Source organism: Gorilla gorilla, chromosome 5 (genome assembly GCF_029281585.2).
Source record: "Gorilla gorilla gorilla isolate KB3781 chromosome 5, NHGRI_mGorGor1-v2.1_pri, whole genome shotgun sequence".
In the NCBI taxonomy this organism is placed as follows: domain Eukaryota; kingdom Metazoa; phylum Chordata; class Mammalia; order Primates; family Hominidae; genus Gorilla; species Gorilla gorilla.
In genome coordinates this window covers 135,457,634-135,478,270 of record NC_073229.2, presented here as the reverse complement: position 1 = coordinate 135,478,270, position 20,637 = coordinate 135,457,634, and the positions used below count along the sequence as shown (strand labels likewise).

General features: G+C 39.7%; 1 protein-coding gene across 2 annotated transcripts in view; it reads left to right on the top strand.

Moving 5' to 3' along the window:
- Positions 1–20,240, top strand: part of REV3L (REV3 like, DNA directed polymerase zeta catalytic subunit) — a 185,802-nt gene extending 165,562 nt beyond the window's left edge. For both annotated transcript variants that reach the window (XM_055391516.2, XM_031011917.3), the window contains exons 27-32: positions 4,146–4,260; positions 6,036–6,173; positions 8,262–8,452; positions 9,418–9,664; positions 11,952–12,161; positions 19,118–20,240. In XM_055391516.2, coding sequence (XP_055247491.1) covers positions 4,146–4,260; positions 6,036–6,173; positions 8,262–8,452; positions 9,418–9,664; positions 11,952–12,161; positions 19,118–19,258 — 1,042 coding nt within the window. In that variant the 3' untranslated portion in view covers positions 19,259–20,240. The remainder of the gene's footprint in view (positions 1–4,145; positions 4,261–6,035; positions 6,174–8,261; positions 8,453–9,417; positions 9,665–11,951; positions 12,162–19,117) is intronic.
- Positions 20,241–20,637: the final 397 nt, after the last annotated feature.

Genomic DNA, 20,637 nt, shown 5'->3' with positions numbered 1-20,637 from the left:
TACCCATTAACCATCTCCGCTTCCCCACACATACACAGTACCTTTCCCAGCCCGTGGCAACCTAGCAGAAACTTTTTTTTTTTTCCTGAGACAGAATCTCGCTCTGCCGCCCAGGCTGGAGTGCAGTGCAGTGGCGCAATCTCAGCTCACTGCATGCTCTGCCTCCCGGGTTCAAGCCATTCTCCTGCCTCAGCCTCCCAAGTAGCTGGGACTACAGGCATGTGCCACCATGCCCAGCTAATTTTTGTATTTTTAGTAGAGATGGGGTTTCACTATGTTGGCCAGGCTGGTCTTGAACTCCTGACCTCGTGATCCACCCACCTTGGCCTCCCAAAGTGCTGGGATTACAGGCATGAGCCACCGCACCCAGCCAATAATAACTTTTAAGATGTAAAGTATATGTACCTTTATTTCTTTATCATTTTTATGGAATTATAATTTTTAACAACATGTATAGTATGTAATAAAATATTAAAATACATAGGCCCAAGTTACCAGCTATCATGCCAGTCAAGATATAGAACACTTTTTATCACCCTAAAAAGTTATCTCATTCTCCCTTTACAGTGAATCCCTCACCCTCACTCCATGCCCTAGACAACCACTTATCTGATTTTTATTACTGTAGCTTAGTTTTGCCTACTATAAAACCGTATAGAAATATGTGTATGTCCACTTATTTTAAATGTTGCATACGGCCGGGCGCGGTGGCTCATGCCTGTAATCCCAGCACTTTGGGCAGATCACCTGAGGTCGGGAGTTCGAGACCAGCCTGACCAACATGGAGAAACCCCGTCTCTACTAAAAATACAAAATTAGCCGGGCGTGGTTGTGCATGCCTGTAATCCCAGCTACTCGGGAAGCTGAGGCAGGAGAATCGCTTGACTTGGGAGGCAGAGGTTGCGGTGAGCTGAGATCACGCCATTGCACTTCAGCCTGGGCAACAAGAGCAAAACTCCATCTCAAAAAGACAAAAAAAAAAAATGTTGCATTCATCATTGCATCTGAACATTTTAAGAATAATAATCTTTCATAAAAACAGTTGGCAGTTGCACATGAAGTTCAACATACACTTAGCATATGACCCAGTGATTCCACTCCTTTATGCTTATCTTAGAAAAAAGAAAACCTGGCCGGGCACAGTCTGTGGCTCACACCTGTAATCCTAGCACTTTGGGAGGCTCAGGCGGGCAGATCATGATGTCAGGAGATGGAGACCATCCTGGCTAACACGGTGAAACCCTGTCTCTACTAAAAATACAAAAAATTAGCCGGGCGTGGTGGTAGGCCCCTGTAGTCCCAGCTACTCAGGAGGCTGAGGCAGGAGAATGGCGTGAACTCGGGAGTTGGAGCTTGCAGTGACCCGAGATCGCGCCACTGCACCCCAGCCTGGGTGACAGAGCAAGACTCCGTCTCAAAAAAAAAAAAAAAGAAAAAGGAAAACCTATGTCCACACAAAAACTTGTGTACGATTCTTCATTGGAGCTTTGTTCGTAATAGTCCAAAACTGCAAAATATCTAAACGTCTATCAGTGAGTGATTGGACAAGCAAACTGTGGTATATCCATACAGTGGAATACTGCTCAACAATGGAAACCAACCAGTTGCTGTTATTCTGACACCATGGATGAATCTCAAAATATGCTGAGTGAAAGAAGACAGATATAAAAGAGTACATACTATATAGTTTCATTTATATAAAATTTTTATTTATTTACTTAGAGACAGGGTCTAACTATATTGCCCAGGCCCATCTCAAACTCCTGGCCTCAAGCGGTCCTCCACTTCAGCCTCCAGAGTTGCTGGGATTACAGGCAAAAGCTACTGTACCCAGCTCATTTATATAAAATTCTTGGAAAAAACCTATATAACAGAAAGCAAGTCTTATGTATTGAACCTGGGGCCGGGAATAGACTGAAAAATTATTGTGAAGGAGTACAAGGAGGTTGAGGCTGCAGTGAGCCATGATTATGCCACTGCACTCCAGCCTCGGTAACAGAGTGAGACCCTGCCTCTTAAATAAAATAAAATAAGGTAGTATTGGTATAAATGAGCATCAGATGGCCTATAAAGAAACTAAAAAAAACCTTCAGATGGTTCGAAGTATAGCCTAGATTGAAGGTCTAATTAACTAAAGCATTTTTATTCTACCTTAGTGAATGTTAAAATTAATTCAGATTGAGACAATATTTATTTTAAAGACTTTTAGTAGAGTTGAATAAACTACTTTTTTCCTTTCTTTTAATTTTTCATATTAGGCTGTCAGGCAAGTACTGTCTCCAGTATTAGCAGGGACTTTTTCCAAAGAAACCATCCAAAATGGGATTTAAAAATCCAGTATAAAAACACTTCAGAAATATGAGATTGGTTTATATGGCTAGAAAAAAGAATCTTAAAGTCATGTTTCAAGATATCATCCATTTCCACTATTTAATGTCTTTTCACTAGAAATATAAGTGAAGATGAACTTTATAATCTATCTAACTTAAATATTTATTAACCATTACTTCTGTTGGTGGTCAGGTTGTAGTATATACTGAAATAGAAAAAAAGATGCCCAATGCATTTTATCAGTTATTTTTGAGTATATTTTGTATTGGTATTTTGAGTATATTTTGTATTGGTGTTTTTTATTCATGTAATTCAATATTATTCATTACCAAGTAACATGATCCATTATAGCAAATGAAAAGATTTACAGATATACACAGTGTTTGTAATGTCTTTTTTGTGTATGATATGATTACAGATGTTGATTTTCTTCCGTGTGTCTTTTTATGTTTTCTAACTATTTTTCAGTTAACATACATTACAGGATATATGTCTGTCTTTTTTTTTTTCTTTTTTTTTTGAGACGGAGTCTTGCTCTGTCACCCAGACTGGAGTGCAATGGCACAATCTCAGCTCACTGTAACCTCTGCCTCCTGGGTTCAGGCGATTCTCCCACCTCAGCCTCCCAAGTAACTGGGACTACAGGCACACGCCACCTCCCCTGGCTAATTTTTGTATTTTTTTTAGTAGAGACGGGATTTTGCCATGTTGGCCAGGCTGGTCTCAAAATCCTGACCTCAGGTGATACACCCGCCTCAGCCTCCCAAAGTGCTGGGATTACAGGTGTGAGCCACCGCACCCAGCCAATGTCTTTCTTTTTTAAGTTGAGTGGTTCTAGCCTTAAGGGAACTTCTCCCATATCACAAGTACATCTTCCATTTTCTTATAATCATATAGTCTCTTATTTTGTGATGTACTTAACTGTGTACCACAGTGGTCCCCAACCTTTTTTTTTTTTTTTTTTTTTAGATGGAGTCCTAAGCTGCAGTGCAGTAGTATAATCTCAGTTCACTGCAACCTCTGCCTCCCAGGCTCAAGCGATTCTCCTGCCTCAGCCTCCCAAGTTGCTGGGATTATAGGCACATGCCACCAGGCCTGGCTAATTTTTATATTTTAGTAGGGATGGGGTTTCACCATGTTGGTCAGACTGGTCTCAAACTCCTGACCTCAGATGATCCACCGCCTTGGCCTCCCAAAATGCTGGGATGATAGGCGTGAGCCACTGTGCCTGGACCACAGCAGTCCCCAACCTTTTTAGCACCAGGGATCGGTTTCATGGAAGACAATTTTTCCGCAGACCAGGTGGTTTGGAGATGAAACTATTCCACCTCAGATCATCAAGCATTAGATTCTCATAAGGTGCACACAACCTAGATCCTGCACTTGTGCGCAGTTCACAATAGGGTTCATGCTCCTATGAGAATCTAATGCTGCCACTGATCTGACTGATCTGCCACTGATCACAGACTGACTGGTATCAGTCTGTAGCCTTGGGGTTAGTGACCCCTTGTGTACCATACAAAGCCTTAAACGTCCAGGGATGATCCAGGACTTCCTTGACTACTGGGATATCTGACCTGATCTGTGTGTTAGAAATATTGGATGTCTTAAAAGATTTGTAACAAGATATATCATAGTACATAAGGAAAGTAATAAAACAGGAAAGCTTACATAGAAAGCATCTTAAAGAGTAAATAGGAGAAAGGGAGTTTTTTTTGGCATTAGACAAGAGTCATAGCCAGGAAAGTTACTCTTGATAAAATTTTTGTTATAATGACTTCCTCATTACCTTACTTTATTTTTAATCCCCTTAGTATGTTTGTGCTACTGAAAGGAGCCACTAAGGAGCAGTCTTTTAAGATTGGTCAGGAAATTGCCGAAGCTGTAACTGCTACCAATCCTAAACCAGTGAAATTGAAGTTTGAAAAGGTAAGAGGAATGTAATATTAGTAATCACATATAAAATTCATATACCTTCTAGAGACCTCTGATTTGTTCAGTACATTTTCAGAATCACTAACAGTATATGGGTCTATTAAAGTGTTAAATTTGGGTCACTGGCTCATGTCTGTAATCCTGGCACTTCGGGAGGCCAAAGCAGGAGGGTTGCTTGAGGCCAGGAGTTTGAGATCAGCCTGGACAACAAAGCCAGACCCCATCTCTACAAAAATTAAAAAGTTAACCAGGCATAGTGGCACACGCCTGTAGTCCCAGGTATTCCAGAGGCTGAAGTAGGAGGACCACTTGAGCCCAGGTATTCAAGGTTACAGTGAACTGTGATTGACCAGTGCACTCCAGCCTGGGGAACAAAGTAAGACCCTGTCTCTAAAAAAAAAAAAAAAAAGTATTTAAATATTTTCTCTTTTGTATAATTTTCTCAAAATTTGTTTAGTAATGTATATATGTAAGGAAATGAAAACTTTGTTCCAGTAACTATTATTGTGTAACAGATCACCCCAAACTTAATGGTGTAAAACAGCCAGCATTTCATTCTTCTCACAGATTTTCTGGCTCAGGAATGCAGACAGGGTGCAACTGGAATGGCTTTTCTCTGCTGCACGATGTCTAGTTCCTCAGCTGAGAAGACTGTTAGGGGTTAGGGGTAACCCAACCAGCAGCTAAGGGTTGAAACCATCTGAAGCTTGCTTACCATCATGTCTGGTGGTTGATGCTGGCTACTAGTTGGGACATCAGCCAGAACACCTACCAGTGGCCTTTCACTGGGGCTGCTTGTTCTCCCTCACAACATGAGGGTTGGGTTCTAGGTGTGAACATCCCAAAGAAACACAAAAGCTGCTTTGTTTTGTATGACCCAGGCGCAAAGTAACACAGTGTCCCACGCCTCTCTAGATTTAAAGGGAGTGAACTTAGACCCCACTATTAATAGGAAGAATGTCAAAGTCACATTGTAAGAAGACCATGTAGGATGGAAGATATATTCTTTCTTTGCAAAACAAAGTCTACCACAAGGACTTTGAACTCTTTTTCACTTACCTTTAGATATCAAATATGTATTTCTTTCTTTCTGTATAAAAGATACTTAGCCTAGGAACTGTGTGGAATACGAAGAAGTGTAAGACACAGTCCTGCCCTCTAAGAGCCAGTAATCTAAAAGGAAAGGTTAGGAATGTATATAAGCAGTCTCTTGTTGTAAACATAACAGAAAGCAAGATGAGAATAGCCCGCTTAAACACTGTGAGAGCACAAAGGAAAGGAGGAATTGCGTCCTCCTGGGCTGGATAGGGAGACTCCATATATAGGAAGTAACAATGAACTGTGTCTTGAAAAATTGTTAGAATTTCAGTAGGCAGACATGGGGCTGCAATCATTCTGCACAGAAGAAAATGGCATGTATGGAATTGGAAAAGCACAGTATGGAAATACGGGGAAGCAGGAGATAGATCCGGAAAAATAAAGTTGAGACCAGACTGTAGACTCTTGAATGCCAAGCTAAAGTGTTTATACTTTATTCAGTAAATAAACAAAACTGGTAGCGCAAGAAAAGGAGTGAGCAAGTGGTAACAACTTAAAGACAATTCATTTTGCTCCCACGTGTTATATCATGAATTTGTTGGACCCAAAGTCATATATAGAATTTTTTAAATAATTGATACTTGATTAAAGAAAGCACAAAGACATAAAAATAAAACATTCTTGGTGGGGGAAAATGGTTTTTAAGAGGCATTTTATTAATTTTACCACAGGTATATTTGCCCTGTGTTTTACAAACAAAAAAGAGGTATGTGGGTTACATGTATGAAACACTGGATCAGAAGGACCCAGTATTTGATGCAAAAGGAATAGAAACAGTCAGAAGAGATTCCTGCCCTGCTGTTTCTAAGGTAAGGTTTATCTATCTTGTCTTCATCTGTAAGAAATAAGTGGCTAAAGTGTCTGGTGAAAATGTAACTACCCTTAAACATACATCTAGGTGAAGGAACTATAGCCTATATAATTAATATAACTATAGGAGTAACTACATGAATTTTGAGAATTTTATTTGTAGTGTCTTATTTTGTTTTTGTTTGTTTGAGACAGGGTCTCACTTTGTCACCCAGGCTGGAGTGCAGTAGTCCAATCCTGGCTCACTGCAGCCTTGACCTCCTGAGCTCAAGCAATCTTTCTGCCTCAGCCTCCTGAGTAGCTAGAATTTTATTTCTAATAAAAACAATTTATTTGATTTTAGTCCTTAAGTTTCTGACTTCCTCCCATACCTTACGTTTTATCAAAAATTACTAAAAAGCAATACATGAGAGTTTCCTGCCTATTGCCTGGAGATCATATATGTCACAGTGTAACAACTCCTGAAAGCAGAGCAGGATAAACAAGACAAACAGACCCGGTGTGGTGGCTCATGCCTGTAATCCCAGCACTTTGGGAGGCCAAGGCAGGCAGATCACTTGAGATCAGGAGTTCGAGACCAGCCTGGCCAACATAGTGAAACCCCATCTCTACTAGAAATACAAAAATTATCTGGGTGTGGTGGCGCATGCCTGTAATCCCAGCTACTCGGGAGGCTGAGGTGTGAGAATCACTTGAACCCGGGAGGAGGAGGCTGCAGACAGCCAAGATCACAACACTGCACTCAGCCTGGGCAAGAGAGTGAGACTCCATCAAAATAAAAAGAGAGAAACATAATCCATTCCAGATTAACTGAACTTTCATTTATTTGGATTATCAAATACAAATTAGGAAGATTTCCAAACAATTAGCTATAAATTACTCAAATTTCTCAACCATAATAACCCTGATATTTTTTGGCTTTTTCTTTACTCGGGCCTAGACTCCTTCTATAGCAAAACAAAAATAAATGGTATAAATGGGAATAGCATTCTATATACTGTTTGATGAGAGCATTAAAAGCATAGTGGATTGAATATTATCAATATATTATATATATAATATTATGTGAATTTGGGATTTTTTTCAGCACTATTTCTGGAAGAGATATAATCCAGTACCTTCTTTCTCTAGGCAGAATTGTACTCAAGCTAAATTAATAAGCTTATTGTATAAATATCCATTGGTTCCAGTATTCAGAATAAGACACAGAGCTTTCACCTAGAACTAACTTAATCTACTTGGCCGGGCATGGTGGCTCACGCCTATAATCCCAGCACTTTGGGAGGCCGAGGCGGGCGGATCATGAGGTCAGGAGATGGAGACCATCCTGGCTAACACGGTGAAACCCCGTCTCTACTAAAACAAAAAATTAGCCGGGCGTGGTGGCACATGCCTGTAGTCCCAGCTACTCGGGAGGCTGAGGCAGGAGAATCGCTTGAACCCGGGAGGCAGTGGTTGCAGTGAGCCGAGATCACGCCATTGCACTCCAGCCTGAGCGACAGAGCAAGACTCCGTCTCAAAAAAAAAAAAAAAAAAAAAAATTAATCTTACATAAATCCACTGCATGCTGGTTATTTCCTAGTAGAAATTTCCAACACAGAAAATTCTGTCATAGTTATTTATCAATATTATAAAAAGTCAAAAAGGCTGATTTTGATTTGACTGCCTGGTGATCTTTAAACTTCTCTGTGTTTCCTGTGACTGAATCAGGACCCTTTCTATACTGGTAAATAAAAAAACAATACATGAAATCATGTCTGGTTTCTTGTACCTAGAGGCTTTGACTATTAAAAAAAAAAAACTTACGTGTTTTATGTTGCTTATCACATAACAAATGTTAATTTGCATGTCATTCCACATGATTTTCCTTAAACTACATGATATTCTGTTTTTAGAAATAGCAAGCTCTCTAAAGTCTCAAATAACTTTCAATTTTTAATAATTTTATTATCCCATCATTGTAAGTAACAGATTATTTAGGTAGGTTAGCAGGTTACCCAGTAGTTACATAATTGAAAGTGTAATAACAATGGTGAAACATACTAGGAGATATTTTATCTTTACTTGCGTATCTTTTTTGTTTTAAGATACTTGAGCGTTCTCTAAAGCTGCTATTTGAAACGAGAGATATAAGTCTAATTAAACAGTATGTTCAGCGACAATGTATGAAGCTTCTGGAAGGAAAGGCCAGCATACAAGACTTTATCTTTGCCAAGGAATACAGAGGAAGTTTTTCTTATAAACCAGGAGCTTGTGTGCCAGCCCTTGAACTTACAAGGTAATGATACCCTCAGTACCTTGCCAGGATAGTCCTGAGATTCTGCACAGGTCTAGAAGACCCAAATGAAAAGACAGTCCATAGACACAGACACAAAATTGTTTCTTTACCTGCGCACATGAAGCCTCACTGAAAGTTAGTGAATATTCCCTCATACTTTGTAAGATGTGAAGAGGAAATCCTCTTTTGGGCTTTCCTTCAGAAACTTATGCAAAGAAATTGTGAAACAGTGCTTGATTCATTTGTTTTTCCCACATCAAAATCACTAGGTAGTCCTTAATATTGTTCTACCAAAGCATTTAGATGGTATCATTCTGGAATCAGATAGTTTAACCAGGTAAATTTTCTCTTATCTTTCATGATAGATTTAATGATAGCTAGTTCTCATTCTTAGGGGATAAAATACATCTTTTTCCTGCCCCTGGAGGCAGGGTCTCACTCTGTCGCCCAGGCTGGAAAGCAGTGGTGCAATCACAGCTCACTGCAGCCTTGACCTCCCAGGTTCAAGTGATCCTCCCACATCAGCCTCCCAAGTAGCTGGGATAACAGATGTGCACCATTATGGTGGCTAATTTTTTTGTGGAGATGGGGGTCTCACTATGTTGCCCAAGCTGGTCTCAAACTCCTGGGCTCAGGCGATCCTTGGCCTCCCAAAGTGCTGGAATTACAGGCATGAGCCACCACTCCCACCTAAAGTACATCTTAAGCTAGTTGATATCTGCCAACTCATTATTTTCCAGGTAACAGTGATTTACAGAGTAATTTTTAAACTCTTGTAGGATATCTACACTTGGTGTCAACTAAGCAAAATGTATATTATTCTCAAAGAAATAGTAATTCTGTTTTGAAATTGTCTTTTATAGTTTTTTCATTGTTTTATTATTGTTTAATTCTGACTTAATTTGTGAGAAAGATGGCTTCCATAACAGTATTTGGGTGTGGTTTTTTTCTTTGAATTCGAATAGGAAAATGCTGACTTATGACCGGCGCTCCGAGCCTCAGGTTGGGGAGCGAGTGCCATACGTCATCATTTATGGGACCCCCGGAGTACCACTTATCCAGCTTGTAAGGCGCCCAGTGGAAGTCCTGCAGGACCCAACTCTGAGACTGAATGCCACTTACTATATTACCAAGCAAATCCTTCCACCCTTGGCAAGAATCTTCTCACTTATTGGTATTGATGTCTTCAGCTGGTATCATGAATTACCAAGGGTAAGCTTACCAAATAGTACATGTGCTCTAACTATGGAGAGATTTCACTCCAAATTTTCAGTAGAACTAAAGGTTTTATGTGCTATTGATACGGGAGTGCTGGGAAGGGAAGAGTGTGGTCCCGTAAAATGATACGGAAAGCGGGAGGGGAAGTGCTGGGTAGAGAAAGGTGGGTCCCTGGCTAGGGCTCCACCCCCACAGATCTAGGTTAGGATAGGCACTCCTGCTTTCATGCCCAAATGTTGCCATTTTCCAAGACCACCTTGGCCTGCAACGCCCCAATCCTGGGCCTATAAAAACCCGAGACCCTAGTGGGCAGACACACGAGCGGCTGGACATTGTGAGGAACACTTCGGTGGAAGACCCAAGCAGCTGGTCGTCAAGAGGAGCACGCCAGCAGAACAGCACACCGAGAGGCACTGGCATGCTGGCAGGCCATTGACCAGCAGGACAAGGTGGAGTTTGGCCGGGGCAGTCAGAGAAGAGACGGGGCCACCTAGCAGCCCAACTCCAGGGGAAAACCATCTCCCTGCTGATTCCACCATCAGATGAGAGCTACTTCCACTCAATAAAACGTTGCACTCATTCTCCTAGCCCACGGGTGATCGGATTCTTCTGGTACACCAAGGCAAGAACCCGGAATACAGAAAGCCCTCCATCCTTGAGACAAGCTAGAGGGTCTAATTGAGCTGGTTAACACAAGCCGCCTATAGACGGCAAACTAAAAGAATACCCTGTAACACACACCCACTGGGGCTTCAGCTGTAAACATTCACCCCTAGACACTGCCATGGGGCCAGAGCTCCACAACCTGCCCGTCTGTGTGCTCCCCTAGAGGTTTGAGCAGCAGGGCACTGAAGAAGCGAGCCATTCTCCCTCTCGCACACCCTGCGAGGGGAACAAGGGAACCTTTCCTGTTTCACTATGAGAGCAAAGCAGATCCTCTGTCCTAAACTGGCAAAGATGCCATGCTCTCCTGGTTTCCTAAAAGATAAACGTTTTAAGTATTCTACAAACACATTCCTAGCTTCTATCAAGTTGGCCAAATTATAGAAATATTAAGATAAATCCCACAACAATTTCAATGGTAGCCACAAATAACGTAGAATAAGCCAGTTAATAGAAAATAAATGTACAGCAAAAATTCCTTCAAAATGAATGTCTAAGAAAGGTGTAGGATTTAGTATCTAGACACACTAGACACAGCCCTGAAGAAACCAGAGTAAAGAATTACTGCAATGGTAAAATAGCATTATAGTTGTTCCCCAACTTATGATGGTTCAACTTAAGATTTTTCTACTTAATGATGGTGCAAAAATGATATGCCTTCAGTAGAAACCATAGTTCAAGTACCCATACAACCATTCTGTTTTTCATTTTTGGTACAGTATTCAATAAATTCCATGAGATATTCAACACTTTATTATAAAATAGGCTTTGTGTTAGATGATCTTGCCCACCTATATGTTACTAAGTGTTCTGAGCACATATCCTGCCTGGCTCTAAGGCAGGAAACTCAGATTCTTTATTACTAATGTTCATTTCATCATCGGCAAGAATGTTAACCCAATGACATTTCTAAGAGGCTAATCTAATAACTTTTTTACAAAGGGATTTATTGCAGCACTATTCACAATAGCAAAGACTTGGAACCAACCCAAATGTCCATCAATGATAAACTGGATTAAGAAAATGTGGCACATATACACCATGGAATACTATGCAGCCATAAAAAAGGATGAGTTCATGTCCTTTGCAGGGACATGGATGAAGCTGGAAACCATCATTCTCAGCAAACTATCACAAGGACAGAAAACCAAACACCGCCTGTTCTCACTTATAGGTGGGAATTGAACAACAAGAACACTTGGACACAGGGCGGGGAACATCACACACCAGGGCCTGTCGGGGGGGTGGGGAGCTGGGGGAGGGATAGCATTAGGAGAAATACCTAATGTAAATGATGAGTTGATGGGTGCAGCAAACCAACATGGCACATGTATACATATGTAACAAACCTGCACATACCCTAGAATTTAAATTATAATAATAAAAAAAATATCTGATAATATTAAGATGTAAGTTCCATGAAGGCAAGGACTTCATTCATTTCTGTAGCTCCAGTGTCTGGAACAGTGCCTGGCACATAGTAGCTACTCAACATTTGTTGAATGAGTGAATGAATGAAAGAATGAATGAATGCCTGAGTAAACCTGTAATTAGCATGAAAATAGCAGCTTTGCTGTGAAGCTGACTCAGACTTACTTCTGAATGGATGTTTTTATAGATCCATAAAGCTACCAGCTCCTCGCGAAGTGAACCTGAAGGGCGGAAAGGCACTATTTCACAATATTTTACTACCCTACACTGTCCTGTGTGTGATGATCTAACTCAGCATGGCATCTGTAGTAAATGTCGGAGCCAACCTCAGCATGTTGCAGTCATCCTCAACCAAGAAATCCGGGAGTTGGAACGTAAACAGGAGCAACTTGTAAAGGTACAGTTTTGTTCCATGGGCCCGGAATCACAAGCAGTCTGATCTTACAGGAAGATATAGTCACTCTTGAATTATAGTGTGAGATACAAAACTGGTGTGAAAAGTGAAATGAAGAGTCTAAATGATAAACTTCCTAAAAATCTCAAAAATATCAAACTATTAATAATGGTTTGTTTTATAATTTTTGTTTTTTTTCATGGAATAGTGTGTTGTGTTTCTTAATAGCTACAACAAGAATGGCCATCCATCCAATTTCTTTTATAATACAGGTTGAGCATCCCTAATTGAGAAAAATCAAAATTCAAAATGCTCCAAAACTGAAAGTTTTTGAGCACCAATGTGACTCTCAAAGGGAATGCTCATGAGAGCATTTCAGAGTTCAGATTTTCAGATTAATGATACTCAACCAGTAAGTATAATGCACTTATTCCAAAATCTGAAAAAATTTGAAATCTGAAACACTTCTGGTCTTAAGCGTTTCAAATAAGGGATACTCAATCTACAGTATTAAAAAGAAGAAAAGTCTCAATTGCTCTACTAGTGCTTACCATTCTTTAAAGAAAAATACCTAGTTGTCTTAGAGAATTGCTTGCTAGTAAACTTGGAAGGTTTATAATTCTGTGAGTCCAGATAGATGATTAATGGCATGATTGAGTCATACTGTGTGCCAGAGACTGTTCTAGGCACCTTTACAGGTGAGTAAACTGATACAGAGAGTTTAAGTGATTTGCATGTTACACTGCTAAGTGGCCGAGCTGGGATATAGACATAAAATGCAAGGATGATTTTTCAAGTATGAGAATTCTAGCAGAAATAAACAACAAACGTCTCAAAGTAAGTTGAAAAATGAAATCTAAAGAAAAATTTGCCACCTCGCACCCCCCAATAAAATCGTTACTCCTTATTATGGTTGATAAGTCATCTCCATTCTTTCCCTACCTGCTATCCCTGTGTCACGATTTCTTGCTCTTCTCTGTCACACTCTACCTCGACCCATACCATATTGAACTTCTCTTAGGTCTGTGAATGCCCCTCGCCGCCTCCTCCTGGCCTTTAAACACCCTGCTCCTTCTGCCAGGAACACTTTCCTCTACCTATCCCACCCCACCCCCCATCTTCTGAGGAATCAGCTGAAACCTCTGGACTGGGTGAAGCCTTCCTTGCAGTAGGCTCCTGCCATAATCTCCTCTGCTTTACTGTGATTTGGGGTTTGTCTGTCTTCCTCACTAAATAGCAAATGAGCCAGTGAGGACAGAGGCCCAGTTCTTTGACTGTCAAGTCAGTTATGCCTAGCATATAGCCAAGCCCATGGGGCTGGTCTGTAAATATTTATTGAATGAATGAACAAGTTCCTGGTTAATGCATGATTAAAGAAGGAATATATCACTGGAGTTATTACCAACCAACTTTCAGCCATTTTGTACCAGTTTTGTGGTTCTAGTCAGTACAACCACTGAAGTCACTGGGTGCTCCCAGCTTCTATTTATTTTATAGACTTCTGTCCTGATGGCAGCAGCCAACTCTCATAGAAAATTCCCTTGCTGGATCCTAGTATGACGCCTAAATGAGAGCAGGACCTCCAGGGCTCTGCTAAGGTCAGGCTGTTAAATGGTCCTTTCCTAGACTTTCTTATGTTTTTTCTGCACTCAGTGACAAACACATCACTACTTGGTGCCATCAATTTACCCAGAGCCCATCCTCCTTCAGCATTAGGTGTTCATTCTTTTTTCTTTTTATTTATTTATTTTTATTTTATTTTATTTTATTTTTGAGGCAGGGTCTCACTTTGTCACCCAGACTGAAATGCAGTGGCATGATCACAGCTCACTGCAGCCTCAACCTCCTGGGCTCAAGTGATCCTCTCAGCTCAGCCTCCCTTGTAGCTGGGACTACAGGCATATCCCACCATGTTTTACTAATTATTTTTTTTTAGACATCGGGTCTCACTATGTTGCCCAGGCTGGTCTCAAACTGTTGGACTCAAGCAATCCTCCCACTTCAGCTGCCTAAGGGCTGGGATTACAGGCATGAACCATGATGCCCGGCCATCTTATTTCTTATAAAAATACAGTTTAAAAGAAAGTGATGCCACAGCCATAAAAAAAGAATAAAATCGGCCGGGCGTGGTGGCTCATGCCTACAAATCCCAGCACTTTTGGAGGCCGAGGCGGGCGGATCACCTGAGGTCAGGAGTTCGAGACCAGCCTGACCAATATGGAGAAACTCCATCTCTACTAAAAATACAAAATTAGCCAGGCGTGGTGGCACATGCCTGTAATCCCAGCTACTCAGGAGGCTGAGGCAGGAGAATCGCTTGAACCTGGGAGGCAGAGGTTGCAGTGAGCTGAGACTGCAGCATTGCACTCCAGCCTGGGGAACAAGAGCGAAACTCTGTCTCAAAAAAAAAAAAAAGAACAAAGAACAAAATCATGTCCTTTGTAACAATATGGATGCAGCTGGGGCCATTATCCTAAGCAAATTAACGCAGAAACAGAAAACCAAATACTGCATGTTCTCACATATAAGTTCTCACATATAATGAACATTGGGTACTCATGGACATAAAGATGGGAATGATGAACACTAGGGATTCCAAAAGGGTGGTGAGGAGAGGAAAAGTTGAAAAACCACCTGTCAGATACTACATTTACTGCATGGGCAACAGGATCATTAGAAGCTCAAACCTCAACATCATACAGTATACCCATATAACAAACCTATATGTATACCCTTGGATCGAAAAAAAAAAAGAAAAAGCGATGCTATTTATAAATAATGATGGTTTGTCATCTTTCAAGAGCTATTTTAATTTGAGGTGTTTTTCAAGAACGTTCAAATGAATGTTTCCCATACACTAATTTGTAGAAATTTTTAATGAAGCAGAAATTACTAGAGATGTAATGAGAATTAGAAACACATCCAAACAGGAGATTTTACATCATTCTCAATCCAAGACCAATCAAGTGATCAGAAATAAGTGAAATTATGGAAATTGTAAACATTATAAGTCAGACCTTGTGATTATATATCAAACTCTGTAACCCAGTACCAAAAAATGTACTTCTTAAGTGTTTCTAGAATGTTTTAAAAATATCTGGCCAGGTGTGGTGACTCATGCCTGTAATCCCAACACTTTGGGAGGCCAAGGCAGGTAGATCACCTGAGGTCAGGAGTTTGAAACGTTTGGCCAACATGGAGAAACCCCAACTCTACTAAAAAATACAAAAATTAGCCAGGCATGGTGGCATGAGCCTTGTACTCCCAACTACTCAGGAGGCTGAGGCAGGAAAATCCCTTGAACCCAGGAGGCAGAGGCTGCAGTGAGCCGAGATCACACCACTGAACTCCAGCCTGGGTGACAGAGCAAGACTCCATCTTAAAAAAAAAAAAAAAAAAGTCATAGTCTGTTTAAAAAAAAAAAAAAAAAAGCCTCGGCTGGGGATCGTGGCTCACGCCTATAATCCCAGCACTTTGGGAGGCCGAGGCAGGAGGATCACTTGAGGGCAGGAGTTTGAGACCAGCCTGGCCAACATGGCAAAACCCCATCTCTACTAAAAATACAAAAATTAGCAGGGTATGGTGGCAGGCACCTATAATCCCAGCTACTTGGGAGGCTGAGGTAGGACAATCGCTTGAGCCAGGGAGGCAGAGGTTACAGTGAGCTGAGATTGTGCCACTGCACTCCAGCCTGGGCAACAGAGTGAGACTCCATTTCAAAAATAATAAATTAAAAATAAAATAATAAAAATTAAAATTTAAAATTAGCCAGGCATGGTGGCGGGCACCCGCAATCCCAGCTACTAAGGAGGCTGAGGCAGGAGAATCGCTTGAACCTAGGAGGCAGAGGTTGCAGTGAACTGAGATCGTGCCACTGCACTCCAGCCTGGGCAACAGAATGAGACTCTCTCATCTCAAAAAAAAAAACAAAAACAAAAAACAAAAAAAGAAAGCCTCAGTACATTTCAAAAAGTAGAAATATTACAAATGAATGTAATACAATGCTATAAAATGGTAATTAATTACAAACTAACAAAACAAAGTGATCCTTCCACTTGTAAATTCTGTTAAACAAAATGAAAACACTGCAAATCAGATTCTAGATGGCAGACCTCAGAGAAAAATTCATCACCTTAACACTGTTAATCATAAACATGAAAGAATGAAAGCAAATGAAGCAAGCATCTGACTGAAAAATTTTTTTTGAGACAGAGTCTCACTCTGTTGCCCAGGCTGGAGTGTAGTTGGTGCAATCTTGGCTCACTGCAACCTCTGCCTTCCAGGTTCAAGCGATTCTCCTGCCTCAGCCTCCCGAGTAGCTGGGATTACAGGCATGCACCACCACGCCCAGCTAATTTTCATATTTTTAGTGGAGACAGTTTCACCGTGTTGGCCAGGTGGTCTCAAACTCCTGACCTCAGGTGATCCACCTGCCTCTGCCTCCCAGAGTACTAGGATTACAGGCATGAGCCACTGTGCCCAGCCTTGACTAAATCTTTTTTGAACAAGAAAGCCAAAGGATAGTAAAAAGAATAAAGATTAAAGCAGATATTTTTTAAGTGCCTGCCTCCCTATGTGCTACAAAGTAGATGTCTGGGTTGGGGCACTAAAGTTTTAAATGTAAGCCTGAATCAAGCTATAATGCTCAGGGTTTAAACCACCAGTAAAGGATCTTGAAACTAAACACTGAGTTAAATTTAGTGAGTCAAGTAATTCCATCCTGGCTTATTTATCAGACAAGCACAGAAAGAGCTTAAATATTTATCAGTTTGTCCTGGCACCTGAATGTAACTGCAATTCATAGAGCTGTAATACAGAAATTCTATATTTGGGAATAGATTTGAGTCTCTTGGCAGAGATCTAATTAGCAAAGGCTTCATCATAGAACAGCATACTCAGTCTTCATGGAGCATACTGAAGCACATGTTTCTAAGCAGTCTGCTTGTGACAATATCATAATATTGGATACAGTAACCAGTCTACTTAGAAAAAGTGTGCCCTTTGGTTAACTGGAAGATAACTGGGGCAAAGAACAAAAATTCACTGGCCTGTGAGCCATCTCTGAAACTGAAACCCTTTGATAAATATAGATCAAAGAATTCACTAGAGCATATTTGATTTCTCTTAAAAGACAGTCCAGAGTAGTTGTTGCCATTTGGTATCGCTTTTTTAAAATCACTTGTCTACACTATTCAGGTGAAAGTCAGCCTGCATTTTCTTAACCTTTGGAGTCTTCACTGGCATCCTTTTTAATTTTTTTATGTTCTTCATATTTTATAATCCTTTTTTAACTATATATGCAACTTGAGACTTTAAAGTATTTTTAAAAGTCTGATCATTGTGTAAAACATTATAGTTTCTCTTTTTAAAAATTGCCTTATGATTTATTATTTTCCTTAAGATCAGATCTTATTATACATCCAAATCATCTGGGAAGCCTTAAGAAGTACAGATTCTTAGGCTTTCATGCCTGGAGATTCTGACTCATTATGGGTCTGGGATGGGGCACTTGTTTATTTTTAAGCTCATTGTTAGCCAGGGTTAAGAACCACTGGTCTGCACCACTACTTTCAAATTCACATTATTTGATTATTTTTTTTTTTTTTTTGAAATTTTACAGCTGGGTCTCTGGGGGTGACATCACATGTTGGCAGGTTCCTTGATGCCCCTTGAGCCACAAAACCAGCAAGTTTTTATTAGGGGTTTCAAAAGGGGAGGGGTGTACGAATAGGGAGTGGGTCACATGCTTCAAAGGCAGTAAAATATCACAACAGCAGAGAGGCAGAGTGAGATCACAAGGCCAGGGTGAAACTAGAATTACTGATGAAGGTCCATGTCATGCTGGGCACACATTGTCATTGATAAACATCTTAACAGGAAACAGGGTTCGTGATCAGACAACCAGTCTGACTAGAATTTGCCAGGCTGGAATTTCCTAATCCTAGCAAGCCTGGGGGCGCTGCAGGAGGCCAGGGCATATTTCATCCCGTGTCTACAACTGCATAAGACAGACACTCCCAGAGCGGCCATTTTAGAGACCTACCCCTGAGAATGCATTCGGTTTCCCGGGGTTATTCCTTGCTGAGAAAAGAATTCAGCGATATTTCTCCTATTCGCTTTCTGAAAGAAGAGAAATATGACTCTGTTCTGCCAGGCCCTGCAGGCAGTCAGATTTTATGGTTATCTCCCTTATTCCCTGCAAATCGCTGTTATCCTGTTCTTTTCAAGGTGCTCAGATTTCATATTGTTCAAACACACATGCTTTACAAACAATTTGTGCAGATAACGCAATCACCACAGTGTCCTGAGGCGATATACATCCTCAGCTTACGGAGATGACGGAATTAAAAGATTAAAGATAGGCATAGGAAATTATAAGAGTATTGATTGGGGAAGTGATAAATGTTCATGAAATCTTCACAATTTATGTTCAGAGATTGCAGTAAAGACAGGCATAAGAAATTATGAAAGTATTAATTTGGGGAACTAACAAATGTCCATGAAATCTTCACAATTTATGTTTTTCTGCCATGGCTTCAGCAGGTTGCTTTTCTCTTCTGGAATACGAAAAAGAGTAACTTTTTTATGATTGGCATATGAGAATATAGTCTAAGTACTTTGAAAAAAATCGTGTTTGTAGTTCATTTAAGAGACATTCTTTGGTAATTGGGTAGCTTATGTAGATTTTAATAGGATTCCATTGTAAATGAAAGTTAATCTTAGGAATTAAATGAATCCTTAGGGAAATTTGTACTATCTTTACAAAATAATATCCTTTAGAAATGCCTCAACATAGGGTAGTCTAGGCTTCTAAGAGATTAAAATTAATGAAAGTTTCTGTAATGTATGTCTGCCAGTAATCTGTGGTAGTCTAGAAAGTAGGGATTATAAAAATTTGTTGTTTGCATACACGCATAAAAACTTCCCTATTATTTTTTGTATTTCTCTTATGCTTTCAGATATGCAAGAACTGTACAGGTTGCTTTGATCGACACATCCCATGTGTTTCTCTGAACTGCCCAGTACTTTTCAAACTCTCCCGAGTAAATAGAGAATTGTCCAAGGCACCATATCGCCGGCAGTTATTAGACCAGTTTTAAATTGTCAATATCACAGAATTACAGGTGCTATTTTTTTCAGTGCTTACCACTAAACTGTTGTGCATGGTGCTTTTTAACTTTCATCGAGTCAAGGATGTTCACTGTCTGTTATCTGAAGACTATGAAGACTTCTATGCTAACCGAATTAAAATGTACTTGTTGATCTCTGAATAGCTCACTTCTTACAATGTACAAATTCCTCATTCTGTCACCTTTTAAACATTGTTTTATAATGCAGGTGTTGGATTTGCTCCAGTGTGTGTACCATCTTGTAAATTCATTTGAGTAGATCATGTTTACTTCCCAGTGGAAGGAGCACTGAAAACCTCTTAAAGAAAAACCATTTGTGTGTTTTCCTTGAACTGTCTGTATCAAGACGTGTTACTTCGAGATATCCATTCACTTTATAATTTTGACTGCAAAATATTTTGTAAATACACTTTTTTACTTTTCAAACAACTGAGTAAAATAATGTGCAATGACTTTTATACAAATGATTTTCAAGTTGTTTGGTATATTTCCTCTAGGTTTTGCTTGACTCAAAGTAGATCGTTATTTTGATCAAACTGTGCAAACAGTAGTACCACGTGTAGCATTTTGAAACATTATTTTTTAAAAAATGCTGTCTTGCTTTAGCTATTAATGGGGCATTGTGAGGAACTGTGCAAAGACATTTTTGTTACAAACCTGTGGGCCTGTTGCAATACTTTAAAAATAAAAAATTTTATTCCATTTGCTTGTTTTGTATAGACATTTCTATTGCTTCTAAATATACTTAAAATATTTTCTTTCCTTATGTACTGTACAGTTAATCTTATTTGCCATCATCTTGAACACAAAATGTGTATTTAGAATATTTGTATAACAACTGTGTAAAATAAAAAAGGAATTATGTGGTCAGTGCATTGTTTTTTAAACTGGAAATCATTTTGCTTTAAAAGTTAATAATGGAAACCATATTAAAATTGAATAAAATATAAAATATAGCAGTGTGACTTCATCTTTTTTATAAGCCTGCATTGGTTACATCTTTCTTACCCTAGCCTTTTCTGAGTTTTAATGAAGTAAATTTAACATATTTTTATATCCTGTTTGATATTGCAATTTCCTTACCAAAACTTAAGGGTTAAAACCAAAAAAAAAAAAAAGGGCAGCAAAAATGGGAAAATTTAATTTAGCACTCATCCTTTTAGAGAGAGTTTTAAGAGTGTACTTGTTAGTAGATCTTTAGTGTTCATTTTCATTTTGATATAATTAAATTACAGAGAAAGCAAAAACTACATTACTTCTTAAAAACTTAAATGCCAATTTTTATATGCCTATTATTTTTTTCAATAGAAAAAAGTTATTATTTTAACAGAAATAACTCACCTGGTTAT